The sequence below is a fragment of the Anguilla anguilla genome, chromosome 3, assembly GCF_013347855.1.
Source record: "Anguilla anguilla isolate fAngAng1 chromosome 3, fAngAng1.pri, whole genome shotgun sequence".
Classification (NCBI taxonomy): domain Eukaryota; kingdom Metazoa; phylum Chordata; class Actinopteri; order Anguilliformes; family Anguillidae; genus Anguilla; species Anguilla anguilla.
This window is the reverse complement of record NC_049203.1, coordinates 20664271-20681466: the sequence shown is the minus strand read 5'-3', so window position 1 is coordinate 20681466 and position 17196 is coordinate 20664271. Positions and strand designations below refer to the sequence as shown.

The following is a 17196-nucleotide window of genomic DNA, read 5'->3' as shown; positions in this document are numbered from 1 at the left end:
CCCGTCTTTGTAGGGCACCTGCTTTTATCTGATCGGTCAATAAACATGTCAGTGAACATGATGGTCTGACAGAGGTTTGACAGCAAGTGCTTCAAAATTTACCTCAGAGAAAAATGTCATTTGCTGTTGCATTTTATAGACATAAGGAGATGAATATGGTCAATCAATTGTTCACTGCTCATTTTTGTCAAATGGGGCATCTGTGTGCCACAAAGCAAGATGCGGAACATAAACATTGCTAAACACTATAATAAAAATTCAACTGCTGAATGATGTTTTATGACTGGAGTGATCTTCTCATAGGGTTTGTGCCATTAATAAGTCTGGTACAAACCCAAATAAATCTAAAATCACCCATGTGAAAAAAATAATTAGTTGAAGTACACATAAACTTACATTACATTCAGTTAGCAGACACTCTTATGCTGACTTACAATGTAGAAGTAAAAGACATTTATTAACATGACTGAAATGAGCAAGAGATATTAAATATTTATGTTGTGCCAGACCTAACATAATTCCAAAATCTGCAAGTATAGATGCAACATCAGTGAAGCACTAAGGCAAGTCAGCTATACCAACCAAGAACAAAAAATATAGTGTTTATATAGCATATTTGAAGTATAATTAAATTTATATTTAAATTTGAAGTTTATAGATGAAGTATGAAGTACTATGATTTCACATAAGCAGAAGGACTGTTAATAATGGCGTGTAATGGATAAATCAGAGTAAATGTGAGAGTCACACAGTGCTCCTTTTGATCTGTATTATTCCATTAACAACAACAACACTCCATTCACTATTCTCCTCAGGGAGTGTAAATTTGTGTAAGTGAGAGAAACTCAATAAGGGATTTGCGTGAAATTCCGACAGCTTTTCTGCAGCTGTGCCCCCAAAAATTGATTTGTCCCTCCCCCAAAACTCGCCGTACAAGCCTCAACGCTAGTCTGCATAAAATCATACGAGCATCAAATATCAGGAATGCTTTGTTTTCAAAGGGCACAAACTGTCCTTATAACCTTACATTTATCCTTGAACATCTTTGAGGAACTAAAGCTTGAAATGAAATCTGAGGCCTTTGAAAATGAACACAGAGAGAGTGTTCAGTTAGCCATGCTACCCACCCATTAACCCACAGTCATTTCCACATACAAGACAGAAGTGGAATTGTTTGTCACATCCAATCAAACACTCTTCATGGTCTCATTTTCTCCTAGTCTCTTTCTTTTGTCTTTTCCTGCCTTCGGTTGGGCATTTCACACTGAAACGACTGGAAGAAAATGACAGTCATTCACTGGTTCTATGATTGATTCATGAGAGGCACCAAAACTCCAGTGCAAAGCAATGAGTGGACACTTCGCACTCAGTGCACCACTGTGTCACACAACTGCAATCACTCTACTGCCATGGCAACTGACGAGGGCATAAGGCAGGCAGAGGAGTCTGGGAAGGGAAACATACATCAGCTTCTGCAGCTGCACGTCCTTCTCCTGCTCCTCGGCCTTCAGCTTGTCCAAGTCTGAGACCAGCTTCTTCTGCTCCAGCTGCAGACCCTGGTTCTGACTGCAGCAAGAGAAAACAGGTTACCATGTGGTACATGTGGTCAGGATGCTGTCACATACTGAGGTCACATATCGTAAAGCAGGTCAGTAAGCTATAATGACAGGTCAGTGTGTGGGGCTATAGAGGAACAGTGAGAAGCACTGAAAATGTGTGGGAATCTAAAGCAAATACCAAAGTATGTGTGTGTGGATATTAATCAACCGTAGAAAGGATTAGTGGTAGTGTGTGCCAATGCAAAGGATCAGTGTGAAAGTGTGTTTGTACTGTGTAAAGGATCAGTGTGAAAGTGTGTTTGCATAAAGGATCAGTGTGAAAGTGTGTTTGTATAAAGGATCAGTGGCAGTGTGTGCCAATTTAAGGATCAATGCAAAACTGTGTGCTTGTGTAAATGATCAGAGTGAAAGTGTGTGTATGTGTAAATGATCACATGAAGTGTGTGCTAGTGTATAGGACCAGTGTGACTGAGTGTTTGTGTGAAAACCGTAAAAAGGCACGTCGGTCTCTCTCACTCTTTCAGCTCGTCCAGCGCTCTCTGCTTCTCCTCGATCTCGTCGCGCAGGCGGGAGAGCTGCTTCTGGTGCGTCTCTCTGTGGCTCTCCATCTGCTGCTCCAGGGTCTTCTGCAGGAACCCCGCAGGAGAACAGTCTTTCAAGGCTGCTCATTTCTATTTATTCATCCTTTATTTAACCTTGATGCCCCGTTAAGACATTAGGACCACACTTAAACACATATCAACAATGACATCACATAAAAACTAAAAAGGCAATAAGACAAGCCACGATAATTTGGATAATTTGTCACCTGTGGACATTTAAACCCACTTGTGTTCGCACGGGCGAATCAGTGATGCCCAATGGCATTGAATTGGAGCCATTGTTGGCAAGGCAACATTCCTAGTTGCTTTAAGTGACCATGAGTTTGTAATTGAGAAGCTTCACAAAAATTAACCTCCAGGACCAGAGGTAGACAGCACAAGTATAAAATTGTGATTGTGGAGATGGAAAAATAACCAGAGCTAACTTAGCACACTCTGAAATCACCCTGTAAAACATAAGGTTCTCCAGACAGGTTCAGAGACAGTCATGAGTTAAACAATGTCCTTGTGTGACATTTATTGTAGGTGTGTAGCTTCAGAGAGAACATAACACAGAGATCATTTCAAATTTGACAAGATGAATAGAAAGGGAGAGGGGATTACCCACACAAGCACAAAAGATTCTCTGTAATATTCAGATTAGCCTCCCTCATAGGAAAATGGTCAATTGACAAGACGATTGCATTTCCTGGCTTAAGAGGATTAAGCCACTCATCAATTCCTCTACAGAAGGTTAATTTGTGTTCAGTGATGTCATCCACTGGCCCTCAAACAGGATGTACTGCTGAGAATAAATAGGCCATTGAAAGTCCACCATTTCAGTGGGCTATTTATAAACTGCAGGAATTTTACCTGGGAAAATTAAATAACTCGTCATGGAATATGAACGCAGTGTACCACCCATGATTCTAATCAGTGACCATCAGGTTCCATCACTCTGATAGCTGCTTCATCTGCTGCCCCCAAGTGGTGAACAACATGATTTACCTTAATTTCCTCAGCATCCTGGAGCAAGGTCATGCGTTCCTTCTCCTTGTCCATCACTGACACCTCATGCATTTTCTCTGTAGAAAAACCCCAAGAACATACAAAATGTTCTGGAAAGTTCCACCATGTAGCAAAATTATCAAGAAGTTAAAAAACAGGTCACAGAAATGCACAGAAGCAGTTAATGATTTTGTCCTTGTTCTTTATATCTGGACACGATTATCTGGCTTTCACTGGGTAATTATCAGCACCTGCCATACCTGTAGGGGAATAATGAACTGTGAAATAATCTCTGTGTTCACAGAACACATGATGCATGTTTTAATATCTCAATCCCATCACCTTGAAACCCATCTATCTTTCATCAGGTCACAGCTATGCAAATCCAATTATGCATGGGTCTATGTGTGTGCGTGCACATTTGTGTGCGTATGCGCGTCTGTCTGTATGTGTGTGTGCGTGCATGCGTGTGCGTGTGTCTGTGTGTGCGCACGTCTGTGTGTTTGTGTGTGTGTGCGCATGCATGCGTGCGTGCGTATTTGTGTGTGTGTGTGTGTGTGTGTGTGCGTGTATGTGTGCATGCATGCATGCGTGCGTGTGTGTGTGCGTACATGCTTGTGTGTGTGTGTGTGTGTGTTTGTGCACTGTCCGTGTGTGTGTCTGTGTGTGTGTATGTGTGCGTGTGTGCATGCATGGATGGATCTTGGAGTGTTCTTTCTCACCCTGGGCATGCAGTTTAGCCAGCTCCTCAGTCACAGCATCATGGCTCTCCTCCAGCTGCCTCTTCTTCAGCTCCACACTCTGCATGTAGTCCGTCAGAGACTTAATCTTGGCCTGATGCTGAATGAGAGAAGGACAGAGGAGCAAAGCAGCATATTTATGACAATAAACCAGCTCTATTCCTTCTGGAATATGTCATATATGAAATACAAACCATAAAATTAGAAAATATTTTTAAAATTTTTCTGAAGATACCCAGGACTCTTTTGTGGAGTCCAGCATGGACTCCTGCTCAGATAGATACACATAAGCCTCTCGCAGAACTGCACCTGGCTGTAGGTGTGCGGTGGCAAAGCACATGAGGCAACACCGTCATCACCTGAGGAATCACGCGTTATTACACAAGCTCCGCCCCTTCCCAGAGGTTACCTGGGAGACGAGCAGTTGGCAGGAGGCCAGCTCCTTCTCATTGGCCTGTATCTTGCGGTTGGTGTCGGCCTGCGACGTCTCCAGCTGCTTGCTGCGATTGACCAGAGACTTTATCTCCGACTTCATCTTACTGATGTAGAGCCGGGCCATCGTGAACTCCTCCTCAATCACGCCGTTCGACTCCATCATCTGTACAGACAACGTCACGCAGGCTCAGCGGAGCAAGCAAAACACTCAGCAGTTCACTGTGTGTGAGTGTGATTGTGTGTGTACATGTGTGCATGCATGTGTGTGTGCGTGTGTGCACGTGTGTGTGCGTGCGTCTGCGTGTGACGTTGCATGTTTGTGTGCATCTATGTGTGTGTGTGCATGTGTGCGTATGTGTGTGTGTACATGTGTCAATGCATGTGTGTGTGTGTGTGTGTGTGTGTGTGTGGGCATGTGTGTGAGTGTGTGCTTGTGTGTGTCAGGGCATGTGTGTGAGTGTGGGTGTGTGTGCCTCTGTGTGAGTGTGTGTGTGTGTGTCAGGGCAGGCTCCTGACCGCCTTGCTGTCGTTGGTGCCGATGATTCCCCCGATCTCAGTCAGATCCTTCAGCAGCAGATTGAGGATCTCTGCAGCCCTTTTCTTCTGGTGATTACTCAGCTCCTGTATCAGAGTCAGCTCCCTCTGCACGGTCACCAGGGTCGTCTGTGACACACACACGCAAGCACGCACACACGCATGCACATCATAAGCACGCAAGCACATTATATCCAAAAATGCACCCTTTACTCTCCTGCTTGTACTGCAGCACTACACACCCCCAAAGCCCACCCCTACGGCCTCAAACTCCACTCATTCTGCAGCCCTATACCTCAAACTCCACCCCTACTGCGGCCCTATACCCAAAACTTCACCCCTACTGCAGCCCTATACCTCAACCTCAAACTCCACCCTATACCTACCACATCACTAACCCTCTCTCATATGCTATACTCTCCTATTCATTTACCCACAGTACTTAATTCAGAGCACCCAGCTCAGCACCCTCCTGCCCACTCACAGTTTTCTGTGCCAGCTCCTCTGCCAGCTGCTCGTTTGCGCGGGTCTTGTCCTCCACCTCCTGGCTCTTCTGGTCGTAGTTGACGGCCAGCTCCTCCAGCGCCTGCAGCACCTCCTTCACCTCCTCCTTCGCCGCCTCGTTCTCCATCTGCAGCCGAGCCAGCTCCTCCTGGATCTTCTCGTAGTCCCGCCGTGTCGACGCCAACAGCTGGGAGCGGACGAGCGAACACACACAAGCCCAAAAAAGACATAGAATCAGAGAGAGAGACACACACACACACACACACACACACACACACACACCACAAATATGCACACATACACACACACACACACACACACTGTTCCGCATATTCTTCACACTAAAGTATGTGTGGAATATCCCTTCTGTACAATTATATTTTTACAAGAATCAAAAAACAATCATTTTCACACTGAATGGAACAACAAATAAAAGTCCACATAGCGTACAGTTGTAAATGTAGATGACCCAAATTATTGTGGAATATATACACTATACTTCATTAATTCATTAGCAAAATTACAAGATAGAGACTGTACTGATTTGAGAAGTTTACTTTTGGAAAAAGTGCAGTCAGGGAATTTTAATAATGTAATGTAATCATTTAATACCAATATTTGGCCACTAGATGGCACAAGGCACAAAGTACGTGCCTTTTCAAACACAGAAACAGAAGCACTGGATCAAAGATTATTTCCTCTGCTTGTTTTAAATCTGAGTTTTATCTGTGCCTTTGACATTTTAACGACTGCCCCCTGAGAAACCCATTCACCGCTGAAGGCATATACAGTGACATTTCACAGGGTAACCCTCGCAGGTTCCCAATGAAAAGTTGGCATTGATTGAGAGCCGTTTTCAAAACTAATGAATACGCCAGGGAGCCACCATGGCCGCAATTATGCGGTGACCTTTCAAGAAGCGCCTCGCTGGGAGACGGCTAAACAACTTTGAAAAGCAATCAGGGATTTGCTCACTCAAATTGCACCCAATACTCAAGTGGTTATGGGGAAGTTTCCCTAAAAAAGCAGGTTTTGTGGTCAGGGGGTGGCTGGTGTAGTAGTGCGGGGAGCTGGCGTAGCTTTCAGGGTGGTGGGTGTAGCAGTCAGAGCAGCGGGTTCAGTGGTCAGGGCGATGGGTGTAGCAGTCAGGGCAGCTGGTGCAGTGGTCAGGGCAGTGGGTGTAGCAGTCAGGGCAGCTGGTGCAGAGGTCAGGGCAGTGGGTGTAGCAGTCAGGCCAGCAGGTGTAGCTTCCAGTGTGGTGGGTGTAGTGGTCAGGGCTTTGGGTGTAGCAGTCAGAGCGGCTGGTTCTCACCTCATCCTGGTCCAGCATCTGCTGATTAAGCTGCTCGGCCAGCTGGCTGTGCTGGTTTATCTCATCATCCTGAGGGTAGATGAGAAGCTCACTGTTACCTCTCACTCACTCTTTAGATCAGTACTAACCCTGGTATTGGAGGTCCACTGGAGTCTGTCTGGCCCACAGCTGGCTCTGCTGTTCAGTGTGACTGACTGGGGGTGGGGCAGGATAAAATTGCCTCCCTCAAGGCCACACTGACCTCCGGGCTGGTGGACCTTACAGTGACCATGTGGGAAGATAAGCTATACAGCTATTTCATAAGCATAGCATCTTCATGAGCACCACATAGGCAGTCATACATGTCAATAAATGCAAATAGACATACAGTGTGTGTCATTTGGTATGTCACAGCAATGTCACTTGCTGCACCTGTGGTGGCAAAACACACATTATGGCAAGTTGCTGTTCTTGACATTAACATTTATGAATGTCTGAAACAGTAGTGCTAATGAAGGTGCTATGTCATGTTTATAAAGGAGTTATGATATAGCGCTTATGAAAGACCATTTAAAGTAAGTGTTACACGGTCCTTACAATGTCCTTTACTTTACCAGACAGGCTTCGTCCACTAATGCTCGTATAGAAATTCCTTGCTGTTTCAAGCAGAGCAATAAAAGCATAACTGAAGATGCCACACAGAACTGAATGAAGACTAAACATTCTTTCTCCCTGATATACTGTGATTTCACATGTATATGTCTAGGTTATATTATGTACAGGACTAACATTGGGAGCAAACATGTTAAGTGCTCTTTGGATGATGTCATCTCATGAGGTTTCAGTTTTTTTGCTACATAACATACACTTTTTTCATTGTTTTTACATTTATAATGCACAGCTTTGCTTCTTCAATGGCAGGAATCCCACCCATTTCCCAGCAACCCCTGCCACAGCCCCACCCCTCAGCCCATTCTCTGCATATTCAACTCAGCTCCGCCCCCTCAGCCGTAGCCCCGCCAACCTTGTCATCCAGCTGTTTGTAAAGCTCACTGATGTCTTCCTCATATTTGTTCTTCTCCACAGCAGTCAGCAGGCCCATGGACGGGGCCAGGCTGTCAATGAGGGGCGTGTTCTTCTGGTCCTTGGAGTTAAGCTGCTGCTCCTCCTCGGGCACAGCCTCACCTGGGAGGGGGAGCATGAGAAACCGTTAAAGAGCAGCAAAAGAGTGGTCAAGGAGCAGCTAAAGAAGAGTTAAAGAACAGCAAAACAGTGGTTAAGGAGCAATTGAAGAGGAGTTAAAGAACAGCTAAAGAGTGGTCAAAGAACAACTGAAGAGTGGTTAAAAACAATTACAGAGCAGTTAAGGAACAGAGTGGTTAAAGGACAGTTTGAGAGTGGTAAAGGAACAGTTAAAGAGCAGTTAAGGAATCATGAAAGAGCAGGTAAAGAGTAGCTACAGAGTGGTGAAGGAACATCTAAAGAGCCATTAGAGAGGGGTTAAAGTGTGGTTAAAGTGTAGACAAAGAACAGCTATGGAGGCGTTAATGAACAGTTAAAGAACAGAGCCGTGTACTTGAGGGCCATGTTTGCAATCCCAGCTAAAACCCTTCTGATGTACTCAAGCGTCAGTAAAACTGATGATCAGCTTTGTTCTGTCAAACAACCTGTAGGCCATGACTCTGAGTCACACTCTGAAGATGGTACACCATCGTGTCAAAAAGCGTCTCGTGAGTCTCTTAGTCAGTTACCCTAGACAGCTTTCCACAGGATGGAAACAGGTAGATGAGAGTAACACCATCCCTGCCCAAAACAGGACTATCTGCACTGCAGTTATATTTACAGGAAGGAAGTGACATTTAAACAGGAGCAGGTGATGAGCGAGATACCTGCCCAAATGCGACCATTACTGCGCTAATCCATTCAGTGGACATACGAGACGCAACGCCAGGCAGAGATAAAACACTGGGAATAATCCTTCCCTCCCACACAGCTGGGGATGGACCTTTCATGAGCGTGCTAGTGTGTGGTGTCTGAGATAAAGAGGAGAGAGAGGCAGACAGAGAGAGAGAGAGGCGGACAGAGAGGGTCTACTTCACACAACCCAGACAGCACTGGCATCTTTACTGTCTGTCTGCTCTTCGTATCAAGAGATAGCCTGACCACCCCCCCTGCCCCTCTCCCCGCCCCCGACCTCCCCCACAGCGAGGCTATTAACCGGACTGACCCTGAGAGGGAGAAACTGACACAGCCAGAGAATCCTCTGATATCTACTGAGTCTGCAATGGGGGAAGGAAGGATAGAGAGAGAGAGCTGGTTTCTACGGCAACCCTTCTGTGGTGAACGCAACATTCAGGGACAGCAGTAAAGGCTTATTGTTTGCTTGTTTTTTGTTTTTTTAAGGCTAGCGGGACAGTCCACCCTCCTTTTGCTGTTTTTTTTTTTGCTTTATTCAAACAGGTAGAAACCAGGGAGGGTTAACAGACGGAGGTGAGATCATAACACAAGGTGTTATGCCATGGTTGGGATCGAACCCCGCCAGCTTCGAGGGATTCATATTCGACCTACGAATATCCCCCCAGTGAAGGGCTTTCTGAGGGAGGGAGAATCTACCTCAGTGGAGATGAAAAAGGGCCTCAGAAACAGGCCTTTCCTTTTTTCAAACATCAACAGGTATATTTCTTGAATTACGAAAGGAGTGAGAACATGCCCAGTTCCTTCAGAGGCAACACCGCCAATTTAGTATTTTGTCCTTCCTGGTTTTCTTGATGATAAATTGATCAGACAAATACCCTCTCAAAAGTTCCTGAATGTTCTGCGAGGCTCTCATTCACATGCAGGTGACAGACGGACAGAGGATCTGCATAACAGCAGACAGCTGGAACTCTAACAACAGATCTAACGACTGTTGTGGGCGATGTGCGCCAATAAACGCCATATCTACTCTGTAATAACACTCCAATAATGTTTCATCTTCAGATGTCCGATGTTATGAAACATTGCTGCAATGAATTATCAGTGATGCACCATATAGCAGCCATTATACATGACAAACTTAACAGGTAGCTAAGACTACACACATCAGGCATCTATAAATCTATTGATTTCAGTAAATTCTGGAAATAAAATGTATTTCATCATTTTAAAACTGACCAGAATGTTCAATTGGTGTTTTCAATTACTAACTGAAACAAACTAATTTCCCAAACTGATTGAACTGAACTGAAATGGACCTCAGACTAATACATAATATACATGATGTTTTTACATCTTGAACTTAAGACTGCTGACTTCTTAAAAATTAGGCCATCTGTGTGCAAGCCTTTTTATGTAGGTCACTTAAAATGTAGTCCAGATGAGTTGGTAAATTGAAAGTCACCAATCCGGACGTTGACAATCACAGTTAAATTAATGGGGTAGAGGGACTATGTTTGAAAAACAACACAATGAAAATGAACTGTCCGGAAATGCAGCCTAGCTCTGTTATTGTAAAATAAGCCAGGCGGATCTCATTAGAGTAAGTTTTTTGTGCACGAGCCAGCCATCCATTCCGGTAATATTCCTCTTGTCTGGGGAGCCCAGCTATAATCAGAGCAGCAATATTGGCGAGACCGAGCTTTTTAAAGTTTTATAATGGCTCAAAACCAAATATTAAGCTGCTGTTTCCTCCAGGGCCAGTCGCTCTGTACATGCGCATAAACTGAACCAGTGTTTGAGCATTCCAAATCTGAGATAAACATTAAATGTGTAACTCAGATTTAGATGTTTATTTCATATTCAGATGTATGTCTCATATTTAGACGTGTATGTCAGATTGAAATGTGCATCTCATATTTCATTTGAATGATCCTACATTTTTTTCAATGTGGATTGTGTCCCTCTGATTTAAACTGAATGGTTGGATATGGTTTCAGTGCGTGAATTAATACAGCTCACTGGCATGAATGTACCAGTATGGTATAGTTCCTGGTTTTTCAACAGAGGTTCCACAGACTCCCTGGCCAGACTTTATATGCAATGACAATATACAGATTTGGGAAAATATTTCTAAATATAAAACCTTCTTAAAAAAAATCCAACCCATTTTTTAAAACTAATTATAGGGGTCCACTGGTTACCTTTGAGCCTGGGTTGGGGTCCCTCAATCAGAAAAGGTTGAAACCCCCTGGTTTAGTGTGTAGACTGCTTAGTGCTGATTTATACCCTCCGCTCTCTTCCTCCCCCTCCCACGCTTCATCTCTCTTTCTCTCTCACCCTTCCTCCAGCGGCTAAGCTCGGCCTCCAGCCTGTAGATGATGCTCTTCAGACTCTTGTTCTTGTCTTTCTCCTTCTCGTACTTCTTCTTCCACTCCTCAGCCGTCAGCTCCAGGTTCACAGACACCGTGTTCTTGATGGTCTTGGCTCTGCAGGGGGGGAGGCAGCTTTCAGTCAGCAGGGGGACACATCATATGGCAAGGATGGAGGAATGAAGATATGGGACGAATAAAGAGAGATGGGTACTTCATAGCAGCAGAAAGAGAGAGCGGAAGATCAATCAAGAGAGATAGTAGGAGAGAGAGAGAGAGAGAGATGAAGAGAGAGGGAGAAATGCTTTTGGTAGACAGATGGTGACTCATGGTTGGTTGCTTCCATGTAGTGCTTAAAGCCCAGGACTCAAGGCAGGGAGTCACAGGTACAATATTGATGTTGTACACATTAGTATGTAGTATATTAGTACAAGGCTCTACCGTAAAAAAAAAAAATCTGTATCAGCGAGTTACAATAAGGCCAAGCAGTAGAATCATAAGCAAATGCATGTCACCCGGAATAGTGGTATCTGCTAAACTAACATATCACGCAATAAATAATTAAGGGATGAGAGTAAAAAAAGACTGAGGCAGAAATAGACAAGGACAGAAAAGCAAACAGATGAAGGAACAAATCAATGATTGGATGAACTTACAGAGACGGATGAAATGGGGGGTTGCTGAGGATGGATGTCACGTTTGTTTCTGGGTGGGGCTGAGAAGGTGGAGGTGGGGTGGGGGGGAGTGGTGGCAGGGGGGTTGAAGCCAGTTTGCAGATTATCACATATAGGCTCCAGGGATGACACCTCCTTTAATTACACATCCCCAGGTTACTGAACGAGACCCCTGCAAACTAATTAAAGAGTTAAACGATAACCTTCTCCCCCAAAAATAATGAAAATATCAGACATGAACCAAAAAAAAAAAAAGATGAGACAATTACATCCCTAAGGAACGCGGCGCTCCCCAACCGCCTCTGATGACGACAGCAGCTGTTTTTAGCGGTTAGTTACCGCTGGATCTCAGCTGTTATTTATACGCCTAACCACAGGAGGATGGAAATAAAATGAGTTTTAAATCCTGATAGAGAAGTGCTAGCGGAGAGGCAGTCTCAAATCATTCCTAGAGAAACCCAATTACAAATGAGTTTCAAAATAAATGTCTTCTACAGTACTATAGTGCCATAGCCTACTACATGTTGAGATTGTTTTTTTCACAATCACAACTTTACAAGAAGGCCAAGTCCTGCCAAAATAAAGTTGGGTGTCGTAGACCAATCCGGATAACTCATTGGCGTGTCTGACTCAGTGTCAGGCGGTACTCCGTAGGCAGGGGGTGTTCACAGGAAAGCTGAGCTCGACAGGCTGCACCATTACCACGCCCTCTGAGCTTTCTCAGAGTCGCTGTTTTTACATGTTCGTTGCTTACGTTTGACCTAAAGCAATAATGCCTCACGGATCAGGAACGTTGTGCATGGATATGTCTGTTTCCCTGGAGACCAGGACTCCTGATGGCGACGTTCTGTTCTCAGGTCAGAAAAAGGCCCACCGCGTGACCCTTAGCAACCAACCCAAGAACATGAAGTCTGGTTCTATGCTTTTCTACAGCCTGTTTGACCCACTCACAGAGCACCAAGTACGACTCCTTCTCTAACCCCTCTGAAGCCAGTTACCCCTGGCTCTAACTTTTCATTACATCATATTACATTACGTTACATTTGACTTAGCAGATGCTCTTATCCAGAGCAACATGCTTCAGCTGCCATACTTCCGATATGACCTACACATTCCACGGTGCACATTCTCAAGCTTTTGTACACGTGTGTGCCTGGAAGCAGCCGAATGGTTGATAATGACAGGCGTTGATGGTTCTTCACTATGATGGATACGGGAAAGAACCATGATTCCGCCTTTATGATAAGGAAAAAGACAGAGACACTGTAGAGTGAGGGTAACTGCCTGGTCCACCTGACCACCATGTCTGTGTGTAGATGAATCTCCAGGAACGGTCAGCCACAGGGCATCAGCATCGTTTGCAACTTGGCAAGCGTTTCCATGGAAATGCCATTTGTCAGGCTTATTTTAGTCATATAACAGAATTTCAGTACTACAGGCCGTCTGATAATGACAGACAGAAAAATGCTCAAATTGACTATTGTTTTCCCCCATTTGGACTCATATGTCACAGGTAAACGCACACTGAAGATTTTATGGTGCGATACGGGCACGATTTCCCTGAAACGCCTACAGATGGTTCCTTTGGTGGGTGGTCATCGCCACGAAAGGAGCAGCAGATGGAGCAGTGGAAAAGATGACAAAAGCGCTGTTGCCAGAAAGCACAGCCCCACTCTCAGTGCTCAAACTGTACGTTAATGAAGCAAAATGCACCGACAGAATACACAAATCACATATAATAAATAATGCATATAGAATGTATACAGAATGCATTTACGAATGCCTTACAGTTTCAGTGGATCTACGGATTTGTTTTCCTTTTTGGAAGTCCATTTCAAACAAGGCTTATTCCCTCAGTCCCGGCATTAAAAGCAGTGGCATATGTTGTGGGGAAATCAATGCCTTTGTTTACCGATCAGCCAGGACCGCCTGGTCCCCTGCAGGGCAGTACAATCTGACAGCTGGGAACCCCTGTGGAGAGGGTCCCTAAAGGCAAGAGACACCCTGGAACTACGCACACCACTCTCCGTATCTATCTATCTATCTATCTGTCTGTCTGTCTATCAATCTCTCTCACTCTCTCTCTCTCTCTCTCTCTCTTTCTCTCTAAAACAGACACACACACATACACACACACACTCACACACACCACTCTCAGTATCTATCTCTCTCTATCTCTCTCACACTCTTTCATTCTCTCTCGCTACCTCTCTCACTAAAACACACACACAAACACACACGCAGACACACACACACGTCACGAGCACGAACTGGGCACATCGAGTGGGCGGCAAAATCAAGAGAATCGTTCAATCATTCAGACTGCTAAAAATTGTCTGGTTTGAAAACGCAATGACTCCTCAGGGTAGAGACAGAGTGAGAGATCCACTGCGGGGGGAGGGGGAGGGTCTGAGTATTGATGTAAAACTAACCATATCAATCGCACTGATTAGTGATGACAGCAGTAGTTATGCTTATTATTGAGATTATTCAGCCTTTCTGGTGCAAATGAAGATAGCGCAGTTCTCCCAGACAAAGGGAACAGCTGCTTCCATAATGCACCTGTCCGATTCTCACCTCTGTCCAAACATGAGCGTGGACTTTGTCTCGGCCTCGTTGAAGACAGACGGGGAGCAGCAGATGATGATGGTGGTCCGACAGTTCCCCCCCAGGGAGTCCTGGAGGATTCGGGTCATCTTGCTGTCCCGGTACGGAACGTGACTCTTCTACAAAAGAGAGGGCACCCACAGGCACAGCAATGTTCTCCTTCCGCATTTCACTAATACTACACACAGAAAATTATTATTTCAGCATTTCTCCACGTAAGCCTCAGTCAAATCTATGAAGGAACCGTCAACAACCCAAGCAGAAAAGAAGTTTTACTTGTTTTTGACAAAAACATTCTTTTTGTATCGTATGGGTTTTCTTTGGCCTTCTTGAAAACAAGCTGACATTGTGGCATGCCACCCAACTGTACAGTATTTAACATTGTGAATGGCATTGTGAAAGGCTTGCATACTAGTAAAATGACACACTTTTATAGAAAAGAGTGAAATGGGAGGGGGAGAGGGATGGACTGAAGGAAAGAGTGAGTGGTAGACAAAGCCAGCGAGAGAGAGGCAGAGCGAGGGATTCTCTTACAGTTCCCTCAGCCAACGCGGAGATGACGTTTCCCAGAGCGGAGAGGGACTTATTGATGTTCTTGGCCTCGTCCAACACGGCCCCTTCTGCTCCAGTTTTGCTGACCTTAGAAAACAGATAAACATCAGGAGGAGCTCTGTCAGCAGGGGGAGGGAGAGAGAAACAGAGAGAGACAGAGAGAGAAAGATGGGGGGGGGAGAGAGAGAGAAAGACAGAGAGAGAGAGATAGAGAGAGACAGCATGAGAGAGACGTGTTGAAGTGCCTTGGCCTGGCTCACCTTCTCACTCCCAGCAAGGTCCACCAGGTACAGCTTCCCCGACAGCTTCTTCTCCGTCTCCACGTTCTCCTGCTTAATGCTGATCAGGAAGATGCTGTGGCTCCTGGAGCTGTGCTCATTCATATCTGTTCAGAGTGAAACGAGCGTTACGCAAAGGTTCCTAATGACTAATCACAGGTAAGCAAAAAGGAAAATAACCCATAATGGGTTAACTCACATATGGACAAAAATTGCTAATATACCTGGGAACAAGTGAATATTTCTGAACAAATGGAAAATAAGCTTATTACCATATGACTTATAAATAATAAAGATGGACTGTGTATGTGGGTGCTGTATGTGCAGATATTCAAGGTGCTCCATCTTGGATCAGACCCAAACATTCTCAGCGCGTGATTCCCAATGCACCCGATTCCAATGGAGATTAGCAGCGCTTAACACTACTTGTGCTTGTGATGCACTGCAAAGCTGGTGTGACATCACGCTCACTGGGCTGGACACGCACTGGTGACGGCGACATGGCGGTTGGCTTTCCCCTCGTCGATGACATCCATCACCTCCTCGGGACTGGACACGAATCGCTCCGTGCAGCCCTGGGGGGATGGCATCTCTTTACAGTCGATGTTTCTGAGTGACATCACTCTTACTCATTTACTCCTGATTTACTCAACCACGTTAACACAGTTAAACTGTTCCATTGCTGAGTGCTCCGTGTGCTAAATGCACAAGTCCATTATACAATTTAATGCTGCTGCTACAGGAACACTCCCATACATTAAGAACAGTTATCTATACATACATCCTAAAAACACCCTCAGCACTAATATTTACCCTTACTGTCGGTCACTCACCTTGACGTAGGGAACTCTGTTCTTGTCTTCGTGCACAGCAAGGTTGGTCTTTGAGACTTTAAAAAATAGAAGTACTTCCAGTTAAACATGCCCAATACCGTACTGTAAAAATACGCCAAGTATCATTCCGAATTCTCACAAATGCAATACAAAACACTTTGTGTTTCGAAGCCAACTTCTCACTTACCATCTAATAAGTCTCTTATTTTGTCCAAGTAGATTTCAAAGTATGAGACCTGCACAAAGAAACATGACGCATGAAATGGTCCCAACATGTTTAACAAAAGCTAAGAATGTCAGATGGACGGTCCTGTCTATTTTATTAACACTATCTTTTCCAATGAGCCACCTGCAGATTTTTTTCAACCCTTATGAACTGCACAATGACACAAGTGTAAAGTTTTAAGATCGAAAGCAAACAGACAGGTGTTTTGATGAACACAATCAATCTCTCTTTGTATCGGCATACTGTACTCCTCTTTAAGGGGAAAGCATAATTATCTGTATGAACATTTAGCAAACACAATGCTCTTTCTATCTTGTTCCAAACATTCTGGCACATCTGTTATATAACACAGGACTGGATACAAATGGCAAGGCCCACGGTTCAATTAAAGGCATTGGCCATTGATTAAAAGTCTCGTTATCTTTCAGATACACAGTAGAGTAACGAGACTCGTGTTGTAACATCACTCAGAGGGAAGCCGCATAAATAACCATAATTAAAGAGTGGTGATTGCGGCCTGCTGTCGAGGGCTGATGAGGGGCACTGGGCAGGGGGGACACCGAAATGATGGAACAGCTGGCTGGAGAGGGGAGACATAAAGACACTGGAACAATCAGCTGGAGAGGGGGGACATAAAGACACTGGAACAATCAGCTGGGGAGGGTGGGTGTTGAAACGCTAGAACAGCCGGCTGGGGAGGGGGAACAGCAAGTTGCCGGAACAGCTGACTGGGGAGGGAGAATGCTGAGATGCCGGAACAGCCAGCTGGGGAGGGGTAATGCCAAGATGCCAGAACAGCCGGCTATGGAGGGGGAACGCTGGAACACACCTCCTGGTCATAGTCTGGTCACTGAAGCACCAGAGCAACCAGAGCGGCCTAGGCATTTACCTTGATGTGGAACTCCAGGTTCTCGTCCATGGAGTAGATGTGGTCGAAGATGTCGCGCGCAATTCTAGGAATGATCCCCATCAGGTGGGAGTCATGGAGTTTGCCCTGTGATATATGGGAGATTCCATAATCATGTCACAAATACAAAGAATGAACATTTCTTTGAATTACACACAATTTGAACCAATACAGAATATTA

General features: G+C 44.9%; 1 protein-coding gene across 1 annotated transcript in view; it reads right to left on the bottom strand.

Moving 5' to 3' along the window:
* The window catches only part of kif5c (kinesin family member 5C), a 35674-nt gene that overhangs the window by 8434 nt on the left and 10044 nt on the right, over nucleotides 1-17196 (bottom strand). Inside the window, exons 4-20 of the mRNA XM_035411618.1 lie at nucleotides 16998-17102; nucleotides 16070-16118; nucleotides 15883-15938; nucleotides 15537-15624; nucleotides 15032-15156; nucleotides 14754-14858; nucleotides 14190-14338; nucleotides 10907-11055; nucleotides 7677-7837; nucleotides 6674-6742; nucleotides 5342-5548; nucleotides 4840-4986; nucleotides 4298-4486; nucleotides 3871-3988; nucleotides 3149-3225; nucleotides 2076-2185; nucleotides 1465-1566 (exon numbers count right to left, since the gene is read on the bottom strand). Of these exons, the coding sequence (XP_035267509.1) occupies nucleotides 1465-1566; nucleotides 2076-2185; nucleotides 3149-3225; nucleotides 3871-3988; nucleotides 4298-4486; nucleotides 4840-4986; nucleotides 5342-5548; nucleotides 6674-6742; nucleotides 7677-7837; nucleotides 10907-11055; nucleotides 14190-14338; nucleotides 14754-14858; nucleotides 15032-15156; nucleotides 15537-15624; nucleotides 15883-15938; nucleotides 16070-16118; nucleotides 16998-17102 (2006 nt within the window). The remainder of the gene's footprint in view (nucleotides 1-1464; nucleotides 1567-2075; nucleotides 2186-3148; nucleotides 3226-3870; nucleotides 3989-4297; nucleotides 4487-4839; nucleotides 4987-5341; nucleotides 5549-6673; nucleotides 6743-7676; nucleotides 7838-10906; nucleotides 11056-14189; nucleotides 14339-14753; nucleotides 14859-15031; nucleotides 15157-15536; nucleotides 15625-15882; nucleotides 15939-16069; nucleotides 16119-16997; nucleotides 17103-17196) is intronic.